This window comes from Penaeus monodon, chromosome 2 (genome assembly GCF_015228065.2).
Source record: "Penaeus monodon isolate SGIC_2016 chromosome 2, NSTDA_Pmon_1, whole genome shotgun sequence".
Lineage (NCBI taxonomy): Eukaryota > Metazoa > Arthropoda > Malacostraca > Decapoda > Penaeidae > Penaeus > Penaeus monodon.
This window is the reverse complement of record NC_051387.1, coordinates 16674432-16687578: the sequence shown is the minus strand read 5'-3', so window position 1 is coordinate 16687578 and position 13147 is coordinate 16674432. Positions and strand designations below refer to the sequence as shown.

General features: G+C 45.9%; 1 protein-coding gene across 15 annotated transcripts in view; it reads left to right on the top strand.

Annotated features, from left to right (window-relative positions):
• The window catches only part of LOC119581236 (neuron navigator 3-like), a 160283-nt gene that overhangs the window by 68020 nt on the left and 79116 nt on the right, over positions 1–13147 (top strand). The window contains exon 1 of one of the 15 annotated variants that reach the window (XM_037929696.1): positions 6096–6244. The exons of the other annotated variants lie outside the window; for them this stretch is intronic. Within the exon in view, the coding sequence (XP_037785624.1) occupies positions 6112–6244 (133 nt within the window). The 5' untranslated portion in view covers positions 6096–6111. Of the gene's footprint in view, positions 1–6095; positions 6245–13147 lie in introns of those variants that run through there. 15 annotated transcript variants of the gene reach the window in all.

Sequence of the window (13147 nt, the reverse complement as noted above, 5' to 3'; positions counted from 1 at the left end):
GAGTCAATCATGAGTCATGATGACTCGAGGTACTATGCTCACGAGGAAAAGGGCACGTGACGCACATAATTAATCCACTGTGTTTGGGCCAGGAAGTTCGTCCGGTCCCCGAGCTACTTTTGTAACACATCTTAGGAAAATTCAGCTAAAACAACGTTTGCGCAATCCAGAGGGGATATAAACATTGCAGCTTCGAATCCGCGTTTGGTCCAACGTTTACTGCCTAGCTATTCGAGTCGGGAATTCCCTCATGACTCATCCATCGAAGGCCGTGTCCCCGGGTTCTTGGATGACCGTGGCTACTCGGCACGTCTCGAGAAGATCCCGGGCGCAGTAGATTTCGAAGTGGGGAACCACTCGCCCGATCTCCGGTGTCCTTCCTGTAGGGGATTAGGGGGGCGATATCGATTGCCTGCAGATCTATGATTGTTACCTATCGAACTTCCGAACATGCGCGTATTGATCTCACGAGCACCTGGCCCCAAGAACACGAGAACCATGCGAGAAGAGGAGGGAATGAAACAGATGCGAAAATAAGAATAACATTTGGTAGAATGTGCTTGCTAAAATCGAAGACACGAATGAGATTCTGAGCCGAGGTGAATTATCTGGTCGAATGTTAGTTTTTGCCTGTTCTCCGCAGACACATCGATCATGCAGCCAAACAAAAAGAAGTTGCGAGAGGCAGGTTATTTTGAACTGTAATTTGTCCGCCATGCGTTCCGTTAGTTTGCTTTCTGCACGAACTGGAGGAGGGCGACAGGGCTTTCTCGGGTACGTTACCGAATGGGGAATGAGGCAGGTAAATGAATGACATAGGGACTGGTTCCTGCAGGAAGTAGGGTAACGTGAGAGGCGGGGATGGTGGCCAGCAGGAGGTGTGGGTGGGTAGCTCGGGTTATGTGGTCAGCAGCCTTCCTGGGCACGGGCACAAGACTGTCCTGCCATGCGTCCCCGCCCTCTTGCCCTGCCATTCTCACTCTGGCATTAATAAAACTATATTACTATATAAGTGCAGATATGGGGAGAAACATTGGGGTTGTGACACGGGAAGACTCCAGAACCCGGGCAACGCGAAGTCGTTCCCTCGTGACGGAGCATCCCAGATATGTGGGAGGACTCGCGTGAGTGAATCAGAGCTCCGAGAAAAGGTGGGCTTGTTCCTCCGAATTAGGCCCAGGGGCATTAGGCACGAGAGTAGCTAATTTCAATTACATGCTCCATAGAACAGGATGCCAACGGTGTCCCAATTTGCATACCTCCCGCGCCACCCACCGCCTTTCGCAATTTTCCGCCTAATCTCTGGCCAGATTTCCGAGAGTTTTGTGATTCATTCTGCGGCCGCGACTCGCCACACACTCGGTGATGGACGCTCGCTCCCTGGGCATCAGTAAGGGCCCGCGGCGTGCCCTGAAAGGTGGTGCTGTGACTCGAGACTCCGCCCTGTGTGGATGAGAGAGGAGGTGGCTGGAGTGGGAAGGTCGGTGGGGGGGGACTTAGAGGTCGCCCGGTCGAGTACTGTGGTGTATGTTGTAAACGGGCTGTTGGACTTGAACTGTGGTCTTTGAGAGGGGTCATACAAGCGAGCAGTTTTTCCCTCAGTTCGGCTTCTTGTGGGGAAGCCGTATATAATTTGTGTGCGGAACTCTTAATTGATTACATACCAATTTTGGTAGTTATGAGGAGCACGGATACTAGATCAACATCAATTCAAATACTTGGCAGGGAGCGCATTCCCTTCGAGATAACGGTTATCAAACTTCTGTTCTTCGGTGAACTCAGTTGTGAAGGTCTTATTCCGATTTTCAAAGGAAGGACCATACACGGCTCAGTAGTTCGGCAATTGTTCTTTGTGTGTCTTACAAACGGCTTGGGATTTGTGAGGTACAGGTAGGCCGTTGGTGCCTCGGTTGGCGTGTAATTGTTTTCCAGAGTGAAGAGAGACTTGTGACCAGGGTGGAGTTCTGTAGTGGTCCCCGGGGGGCGGGGCTAAGGAACACGAGGGAGAACATGTGTGTTGAAGGAGAGAGAGAGAGAGAGAGAGAGAGAGAGAGAGAGAGAGAGAGAGAGAGAGAGAGAGAGAGAGAGAGAGAGAGAGGAAGAGAGAGAGAGAGAGAGAGCGCGAAAGGAGAGAGAGAGAGAGAGAGAGAGAGAGAGAGAGAGAGAGAGAGAGAGAGAGATGGTGGCTTAACACTGATGTTTGATGGCTGCAGTTGAAATGGTAAAATTTAAAGTGCTTTGGAAGTTGCACAGTCCAGAGAGCTAAGTAATGACGGAAGTACGCAGTGGCGGCTGTAATGATGACTGTGATGGTCAGCTACACTTAACCAGCAAGCTACGTTGATAGAATTTCATTTCCAGTTTCCCTACCGGAACTTTTTTTTTCTCTCTTTTTTTTCTTTTCTTTTTTTTGTTGTTGGGGAAATACACGCACACACTGAACATACAGCGCTGCTCACTGGCCGAGATAACCATAGGTGTTTTGTTCTCAGCTTGGCAAGCGTTGGCATGAATAACAAGTCTTTCATTCACCGGAGCTTCTTAGGCAAGGACAGGCCGGTGATCTTGTTTGGTGGTCAGATACCGCATTTACCGATTCGTTACTAGGGGAATCTCTCTCTCTCTCTCTCTCTCTCTCTCTCTCTCTCTCTCTCTCTCTCTCTCTCTCTCTCTCTCTCTCTCTCTCTCTCCTCTCTCCCTCTCCTCCTCCCTCTCTCTCTCCCACTCTTCCACTCTTATATTTTGTTTACACCAGCAGAATCAGTGAACCTGTTTAATTAACACTATTAATATTATCATTGTGATTTTATTACCCCTTTATTCATCATTATTACCACCATCATCATCATTATTACCACCATCATCATCATTATCACCACCACTATCATCACTATCACACCATCACTACTACCACACCGTCATCGTCATCGTCGTCGTCGTCGTCTTCGTCGTCGTCGTCATCGTCGTCGTCATCGTCATCATCATTATTATCATTATCATCATCATCATCATTTTGTCAGTTAGATTTTATCAACATTAATTCGAGTAATGTTTCATCTAATCCCAATTTCTAACCCATGGGTAATAATATTCATATGAAATGTGGAAGAGTAGCCAGAGGGACCTTTAAAGTTAAATAAGGGTTGTGTATTTGCATATTTACGACAGTTACATGCATAACGGATTATTATGTATTTTGATTTAAAGACTTAATGTGTTTGTCAAGCAGGGGCGCGTCGGCTTAAATTTTCGACGCTCTTTGGAGTGAACAAGACAATCAACGTCAGCTCACAAGCAAGACGTTGACGAGATAAACCAAGTGTCAGCATCCAAGCCAGCCTGGGACGTCAGGCAGGTTCTGAGGCGGGTTTATGACAGACTAATCTATGGGACGTGACAGGTGGCAGCAAGTTGACGCCCATTTTGGCCAGAGGTTTCGTAGAAGTTAGGCGGGGGCGATGGGCGAGTGGTCGTGATGTAGGAGGTTCTCGTGGTCGAGATATTTCCTCTCGCTCTCTTCTCTCTCTGGGTCACCTCCTCGTTCTCATTATCCATCTCCATCTCTTTCTCGCTCTCTGTCCGTATCCATAGCCTCACTTTCATCCTCTCTGCCTGTTTCTTCATCTCCTTCGTTGGTCTTCATGCCTGTCTGTCTGGCTGTTTGATTGCCCCCCCCCCCTCTCTCTCTCTCTCTCTCTCTCTCTCTCTCTTCTCTCTCTCTCTCTCTCTCTCTCTCTCTCTCTCTCTCTCTCTCTCTATCCATCTCTCTTCCCCCCTCTTTCCTTCCCTCTCCTCTTCTCCCTTGCTGTCTACACACACATATTTTCCGTGATGTATGTTCGCCGGGCGCCCTAGCAGAGCCGTGCTGGCGAGGCATTAAGGGGCCAGCGCGTGTCTGGAGATGATGGAGATCTGGGATCCCCAAGATGGCGGGAGGCAATTTATCCCCCCTTATTTAGTGCGTTCCTCCTTCCGACGTCTTCCACGGTGCCTCGAGACGGTTAATGAATATTCATTGATGACTCCGAGGAACGCACACGCTCTTGCTTGTTGCTATCATCCCGTTGCTTGAGGCTTGCAGGCGCTTTGTCGACAATTAGTAAATTACAGTTCGCACTTAGTTGCCAGAGAAATTTTATTGCGTTGAAGATCCCGGCGGGCCAGACGACCACTTGTTAAGGACTCGATAATTGAAGGATCGGAATTGAAAAAAAATGTGTGTGGATGTGTATATATGGATTTGTGGTTGTGTTTATGTATGTGTAAGTACACTTGGTAAAATGTTTGCATTATTAGATGTAGACATTATTTTTATTACCGAATTCGAATGAGTAGCTATAGGCCTATCACCAGGAAGAGTTTACACGTTCGCGGCGCCGAAAAGGTAATATCCGACCGAGAGGACATTCCGAGGTTTACCCACACACGGATATTCCTCGGCCGCCCCGCATGCGTGATCGCGCTTTGGAGCTGGCCAGGAAGATCGTAAATCTTCGGCGGGGTCATTCGGCGAGGCGAGGCTGTTACCGGAGCTCTCGTAGGCCTCTTGGGAGGTAGTTGGACGGGGGAGGGCGAGGACGTCGAAGCGAACAAGTGGAGTCTGTATTTTCAGGATCTTACCAAGATTGTGTGTGTGTGTGTGTGTGTGTGTGTGTGTGTGTGTGTGTGTGTGTCTGTCTGTCTGTCTGTCTATGTATATTTATGTGTGTGACCTTTGGGGTTTGAGGACTCCTCCCAGCTGTCATGGCTACTGAAAGTGACAATAGATCTCGGAAATGGTCATTGATTCCGATGAGAAGAATGTTACGCATTTGGCACGCCCGACGCTGATTTATTCCCCAACGTCATTTTTTTATCTCTTAAGCGGAACTCGGAAGGGAGAGTTCGTATAATCCTTGGCAGTTCGAAGAACATTCCGTCTTAGGGTGTCCTTTTACCCTCAACATCTGTGACGCGAAGAGGCATGACGTTAAGACGAGGTATTTTAGACCTGCGAATGATAAGATCTCACAGGGGGGAAAGTCACGTAAACACAGACCAAGACGGGAAGCACAAAATGTCTCAATCTGCCTAACTGTTGGTTCACATCCTCTAACAGACGAAGATGATACTTAGAGTAAAAGAGAAGTCCAGGAGGAGGTGGAAGGGGAGGAGGTGGGGGAGATTGCAAGGTATATAAAGTTTCAGCCTCCTGGATGTTGGCGGTTGAGGTGATGACGTAGTCCCCCCGCCCCCCCTCTTCATGGTAGTCTGCGTCCTTACATGTTAATGCATTACCTCGGCGATTCTCCACTTTTTATCATGATTATAATTGTTCTTCTTTTTGTTATTATTGTTGTTTATTATTATTAGGGTTATCATTATTAATGATGTTTTTCATCATTGTTATTGATAATGTTTTTTATCATTATTATTATTGATATTTTATTATCATTGTTATTATTTTATATTTTTATTATTATTATCATTATTGTTAATGTTATTATTGTTATTGTTATTATTACTATTGTTGTTGTTGTTATTACTATTATTTATTATTATTATTATTATTATTATTATTATTTATTTTACTACTACTACTACTACTATACTATTACTACTATTACTATTGTTATTACTATTATTGTTATTATTATTATTATTATTATTATCATATTATATTATTATTATATTATTATTATCATTGTTATTATTATTATCATTATTGTTATTATTATTATCATTATTATTATTATCATTATCATTATCATCATCATTATTATTGTTATTATTATTATTATTTTACTGGAAAAGTTCTATCGTTTACCAACAGCCTCTTCCACTTCCAGTCCTTTAGAGTGAAAGCAAAGATCTTTATGGAAATAAAAGATCGAGGATTTTATTGCTAAAAGAGAGGAAAGATAAACATGAGGATTAGTGCAGACTTGAACTCCTATTTGCGAGCGACGTATGTGTTAAGCAAGTTAACTCATTAAGTAGCCAGAAAATAGCCCTGACTCATGTGTAGTATAATAAAATTGTGTGGGTCTTGTGGAGTTGCCTGAATACCCACTGCCCACCCTGACGCCCACACCCGACACCCAACCCCGCCCACGCCCTCGGACCTCCGCCATGCCCATCCCCATGTTGAAGGCGCTCAACCGCGCCCCTGGTGACCGCAGGAGCATGGGTGTGGGCGTGCAGTCACCCAAAGTTGTGCCAGAACCTCCGCCCTCATCCATGGTCAGGAAGAGCTGGCATGCAGGTAAGCATCAGCAGAATTTTCGACTTCAAGAAAAAACTTGTATACTTATTATTTCTTTTTGCAGGATATGCTACTAGAAGAATGACACTACACACAAAATAGGTGTGCTGTGTAGTGGCGTTTTCTAGTACTGTATCAACATGGTATAATGTTTTGCCATTCATTCTCCAGGATATATAAGTTCTTCCTAAATTGAATGATTCTTATATGCACTTAATTCACTCGTGAAATAAGAAGCACTACCCGTTGAAATTATTTATTTTACCAGTATAAACTGTGAGGTATATCATGTTGGTATGAACACAAACTTTGGCGTGTTCTTTGTCGAGAAGTTTACTAAGTACAGTTCCTCAGGGACGTTTTGTTCCGTTATATTACATTTTTGGTATTGTTTGCTTATTATTGCTTACGGCACTTTTAACCATTTGCTCAGTATATACTACTCTTGATGCTACCTTACTGCAACACGCACACATGGAGTAGTCTAGCTTATTATGTCCCTTATTTCTTATTACGTACCTTATGTTTTGGCTGGCATTGCTCTTAAGAGAGTCCGCTTATTAGTGACAGCCCCTCATCTGCGGTGTCAGTGAGAACACCAACACTGTCTTTTTGCAATATTGGCCCCAAGCATCCAGAATCATCACCGACGGTTCATACAAACCTTAGATCGCCTGTGGCTCGCCAGCGGCTCTTCACGGCCAGCCATTTCCTCGAGACACGACTGCGAGCTGGTGTGGTGCGGGACGAGGCGAGGGAACGGCTGCAGGTTTGGGAGAAATCCGCTGAACCGAGATGATACCGCGACTTTCTTTCGGCGAAAGGAAGCAATATTAAAGAAGCATTACATCTAATTTTTGTGCGTGGAAGGCGGAAGTTGAATTGCCATGAAGTGGTATTTTTTTTCCTTGTTAAGAAAAAAGTGATGTCTCCATTGCTGTCTGTCCAAGTTGCCCCTGACTTACCCTTTCAAATTCAACAATTTTTGTGGTCTTTATTGCAAGCAAGTTTTTTTTTCGTTTTTTTTTCACCACATCGTATCATTCCGGGATTATAAATAACGTTTTTATTGACAAGGTTTTCCCAGTTTTTGACGATTTGTCGACCGTGTAAATTCTTCTGCAGAGTAATACAGCATGGCGGTGTACATGCGGCCAGAGTGCCTCTCACTGCTCTTATTCTGCCAGTAAGACGTAACCTCGATAATAATCGCTATGCCGCCGTAATCGCAAGCACTACCGCGAACGGACCTTTTTTTTCTTTTTTTTTTCATTTTCTTAATATTCTTCATATACTGGTATAAAATGATAGGATTTCTAAACGGCTTTTGCTTAAAAAAAACGGATGCATATGAACAGTGCAACCAGACGCAGCAGACAACCAGAATGAAGGCGGCAGCGGGCCCGTCGCGCGGCCCTCGGAACGCGCCGCAAAAACTCTTCCCATACCAGTCACGCGGCGGCCCGGCAGTCCCGCCATTACACCTTCGCGAGTGCGGACGGCGTAATACGCGGGAAATGACGGCGTATCTGCCATCACCCTCGCTCGCCGCCGTCACTGGGAAGCCGTTCGCGGACGCGCCTTCGCCTTTGTTGCTGGAGGATGTGACGGTATTGAGGGTGTTCTGTGGTGTGTGTGTGTGTGTGTGTGTGTGTGTGTGTGTGTGTGTGTGTGTGTGTGTGTGTGTGTGTGTGTGTGTGTGTGTGTGCACGAGTGTGAGTGCATCTTTGCGCCTAGAGATTTGCGCTTCCTTTTATGTAAAATACTTACACAAGCAGTAAAGCATTAATTGCAATTCTAATGTTGTAAATGTCACATTACAGCATTCCCTGGAGCTTAAGGATATCATAGCTCTTACACAAGATGCCTTTTGGATATCGTGCGAAATAAAGAATCCAACATTAGGCGTACTTTGTGTAATCCTATACCTGATTGGTTAAACCGGAGTAATCTTGGACGTGGGTTGGGCCGTCACGTACACATGAGATGTAGAAATGTTTAAAAAAATAGTATTAAAGATGGAGATAAAAAGCGCTGAACGGTCGTGGAACAATGCTCTTTCATTGAGTGATCGAGGAAGCCGATCTGGTCATTATCAGCGTTTCGCCTGAGGGGCAGGAGATGGGGAGGGAGGAGGGGAGGAGGGGGGAGGGGAACCCGGAACTCCCGCATTCACCGAAAAATAAAATAAAAAAAATAAAATCTTATTTCTTCATTAAAAACAAAAGACAAAAATGTGGAAAGGAGTGGATGTTCAAACTACGTTCCCCGAACAGTGTAAAAAAAGATACGAGAGAGGCAACTGAAGGTGGGACCGAAAGGCTTGCTGTTTCGGAGGGATTAGCGAATGTTGCTCGTTTACTCGTACACGTTTGTGTGTGTGTGTGTGTGTGTGTGTGTGTGTGTGTGTGTGTGTATGTGTGAAACAATGTCTAGGAGGCAGGGCGAGGTGTACATTGGTCGACCCATGATTGACAGAGGAACTACCGGGGCGGAGTAACGGTCCCGCCACGCCGCCAACACCGCTGCCCCCCCCCCCCCTTCCTTCCCTCTTCCTCGCCTCCTTCCTGCTTTGCGATACACGTGACAGCCAAAGTGGACATCACGATAGTCGTTGTCTCTCTGACCGTTTTATTCTCACCCCTATATGCCTCCTTATCATTTCCTTCCCTTCCTTGCATACCCTGCGGGGTTGTTTTCCTCTTTATCTCCTCTTCATATTATCTGTTGCAAGTGCTATGCAAGACTAGTGAAAAAATGACATCGCGTGTACGAGCAACCGGCGCGCGAGGAGGACCAAGCACGCGAGCGGCAGCGGGACAAAGCCGCGTTCTCGTCCCGCTGGCGTTCTCCGGCGAGCAGGGAAGGCGGCTGGTGGAGCGCGGGGCGGTAGTTGGCGGAGGTTTCCCGTTCCCAGTAACCATTTATATGTTTGTATCCTGTTTGGTAATAGGTTTTTAATCCCTATGAGACAGGTCACTTGAGACCTGATCACTCGCTTTTCCCTCTCGGCCAAACTACCTTCTAAATCTGACTTTTCGACCTTCCCCCTCTCTCCCTCTCGACCATTTGCTAATCACGTAGGGAATCTTCACCTCTCCCTCAAGCCCTCACCCAACCCCCTTCCCTTCCATCCTCCTGCACCCTTTTCCACTTGTGCGTACCCTCCCTCCCCCTCCCTTTCCCTCCCTACCCCACACCCTCCCTCCAGTCTTGCCCACCAACGGAGATGTTCATCTGACTTCGTTACTCAGCCTTGTTAAGGGGTGGTCGGATGGGGGGGGGGGAGACACTTAACGTCTTGTAGGCAAGTTCCCTTCTACCTGGTGGGTGGGATGTGCATGTTTGCCTATGATTGAAGGGTTGATGGGGGTGGCTGGCTATAGTAAATAAACTTTGAGTGCAGTCGTGGAGGTTCTAGTGTACCCTGAAGATAGAATTTTAAAAGAGTGGAAGGCGAGAGAGAGAGAGAGAGAGAGAGAGAGAGAGAGAGAGAGAGAGAGAGAGAGAGAGAGAGAGAGAGAGAGAGAGAGAGAGAGAGAGAGAGAGAGAGAGAGAGAGAGAGAGAGAGAGAGAGAGAGGAGAGAGAGAGAGAGAGAGAGAGAGAGAGAGAGAGGGGGGGGGGGTGCAGTCAGTCTGACAGACAGACAGGCACAGACAGTCAGACAGACAGACAGATAGACACAGGCAGAGAGGGAAGGGAAAGCAAAAATATAAAGAAAAAAGTCTTTTGCGGTTTTTGACAAGTTCGTTTATATTCTTAGGGTATCAGGGTTGTAAGTGGGTAAGCTGATAAGAGAAAAGAAGACTTTGTTCTTTTTCTCCTTCGTTTTTTCCATTATCGGAATGTACCTTTTATTTTCACATAATTCTTTGAATACCATACGTCATTGTTTAATCTGTTGCGTTCAGTACATTTTTCTTTGAGCGAGCGATGTCCTAGGGCCTTCTCTTTTCAGACGTTTAGTACGTGCACGTCCTACTGGACACAGGTAAATCCCAACGGCACGAGGATTACAGGGGAAGGACGCGACCCTTCCATATTATCCCTGATTTCGGAGTCGCTTAGTGCCACCTTCCGTTAGTCAGGCGGCTTTGTGCCCGCGCGTATGTCTGTCTTGTCCCGACACCCGTCCGTCATCTGTCGCCTGATTGTGGATTTTGCTCGTATTTCTTCCTCTTCTCTCCCTAATATTTTTTCTTCAATGTGCTCCTGATTGTGATGGCGGTTGGGAGAGGTTATGGTGATGGTAATTGGCCTTGTAAACCAGTTTCGTAAGCTTAGCAGGCCGGGGTTCTTTCCTCTCCCCTCCCTCTCCTCCCTGATCCCACGCGCGACACACTCCTTGAATACCGATGATGACTCGCGATAACTTAATAGAATTTGCTTATTAGAGGCGACTACGGCTTGAAGAATGTCCTCGGCTTTGCAGAAGAAACAAAACACAGAAGAAATGTAGGAGAGATTTAGATCTGCAATCCATTCTTTTTTTGTCTTGTATATTCACTTTATTATATGAAAAATTGATTTGAACTTAATTTTACAGAACATTATTAGTTTGACCTTTAATGGACGATAGTTTACATGTTTACATTTACACCTCAATTAGCGAGCGAGCGTAGTGTGTATTTACCCTTTTGTATTTGCTCGAAGCACTTAACCATATCAAATTTATATCCTAAATACCCGTTTACCCCCCGTCTCCCCACTGCCTCACCCCTCCACCTACCTAAATATGAATAATGCAGCTGCCCATAAACCCCAAGTGGATCAAGTGCTGGGTAAACTCCTCGACACATGCGCGAGGAAAGGAGGTTCGGGGGGAGGGGGCAGCTGGCGAGCGTTTGAAAGCAGGTGGCTGCCGCGCCCTGCAAGTCAGCTGACTAACGTAAACAATGATACACATGACCTATTCACTGCTGACCGTAGGGGTGTATGTGGCTGTTGCTGTGTGTGTGTGTGTGTGTGTGTGTGTGTGTGTGTGTGTGTGTGTGTGTGTGTGTGTGTGTGTGTGTGTGTGTGTGTGTGTGTGTGTGTGTGTGTGTGTTTTATTAAATATTACAAAGAATTTTTTTAAAAATCATATTGACGAGAGATAATTATGGCCTGTCGAAGATGATTTATTTATTACTTATTACGAGCTGCATGTTGAACACTTGGAGTGCGTGCATGTAACGAGAGAGAGAGAGCTAATAAAAGGAGAAGGAGTGCAAGAGAAGTATGCTTTGTTTTATTCTATTACAGTATTTCCTGCATAGACACACATTCATAACTGTCTCCATTCCACGTATTTTGCCTCCGTTAAAAGAAAAAGAAAAGAAAAAAATGCGTTACATCCCAATTATCAGCTGGCGCGAGCTGTCGGCGGTGACCTTGGCCGTCAGGAAGAACTTACAAAAGCTCTTAAGGCCAATCATAAGCTCGAAAAGGTCGCAAGAAGTTCGCCCATTAAACCCTTCGACCGCCGAGCTCGTGAGTGCATCGTATAACCAACTCGTGGAAACTCACAAGGGAGTACTTTAATGAAGTTCCCGCGGTGTTTATCCAAGTTTTTGGGTTGATTAAGGATCGCAGTTTTTATCATTCTGAAATTATTTTTTGCTTTCGCATTTTTAATCGATTCGTTGCAGATGCACGGAAAGGAGGAGGAAGGAAGTACGTGATATCTGCAGCGTGCACACCCGGGGACTGACTGTGTTTTGGGTCGCGTACGGAAGGGTGGAGTTGGTGCTGCCCTCTGTTATAATATGTCGTGTAGTTTGCCAGTCTTTTTGCTCCTCCTTTTTCAACTGCTTTTTTTTTCTCTTTTTTTTTGTGGAAAGGGCGATGCAGTGCCGGATGCTTTTTAAATTATTGTGTCACTTCCATGATTTATTTCTGTCACCATTCGCTCACTCACTGCTTACTCACTCAACACATCTCACTCACTCACTCTCTCTCATCTCTCCTTTTCTATTCTCCCTCCCTCTCCATTCTTATGCCCATCTACCCTTTCATACCTCCTTATCATCATCATCCCTCACCAACATCCCCCCCCCCCGTCCCCCGCTTTTACCTTACCCTACAAAACCAGTTCCAGAAATATACGCGCAGTAGCAAGCGAGACCCGCTAATTTGTCCACATTAAATGTACGAAGCAGATGTTGATGATGCAGATTGTATCGTTAAGACGGGCGAGGGGGACAGGTGGCGGCCGCGTGGTGTCAGTGGCGCGGGGAACGGCTGGTCGCTCTCGTCCGTTCTTGCTGTCCTTCGGGGCCGGAACTGCATGCTGTTGATATGTTGCACGCGGTGTGTTGGCTTCCTGTAGGATCTTGAAGGGGAAGGAAAGATGGTTGCAAGATGCGATTGCATGTATGAATTAAACTTTTTAGAGGTTCTGTTTTGTATTGGATAGAGAGACCAGCAAATATCTATCTGTGTGTATGTGTGTGTGTGTGTGTGTATATATATATATATATATATATATATATATATATATATATATATATATATATATATATATATATATATATATTTATATATATATATATGGGGCCGCGGTGGCCGAATGGTTAGAGCGTCGGACTCAAGACTGTCACGACGGCAATCTGAGTTCGAGGGTTCGAGTCACCGACCGCCGCGTTGTTTCCCTTAGGCAAGGAACTTCACCTCGATTGCCTGCCTAGCCACTGGGGACCAAGTCAGCCCAAGTCAGTGCCGGGTAAATAGAGATGGTGACTCGGAAAAAAAAAAAAAAAAAAAAAACACCGGGCGGAAGGCAATGGCAAACCACCGCTCTAAATTGCCAAGAAAAATCATGGAAGCACATGATCGTCAAGGCGCGGTGGTCGAATGGTTAGAGCGTCGGACTCAAGACTGTCACGACAGCAATCTGACTTCGAGGTTCGAGTCACCGACCG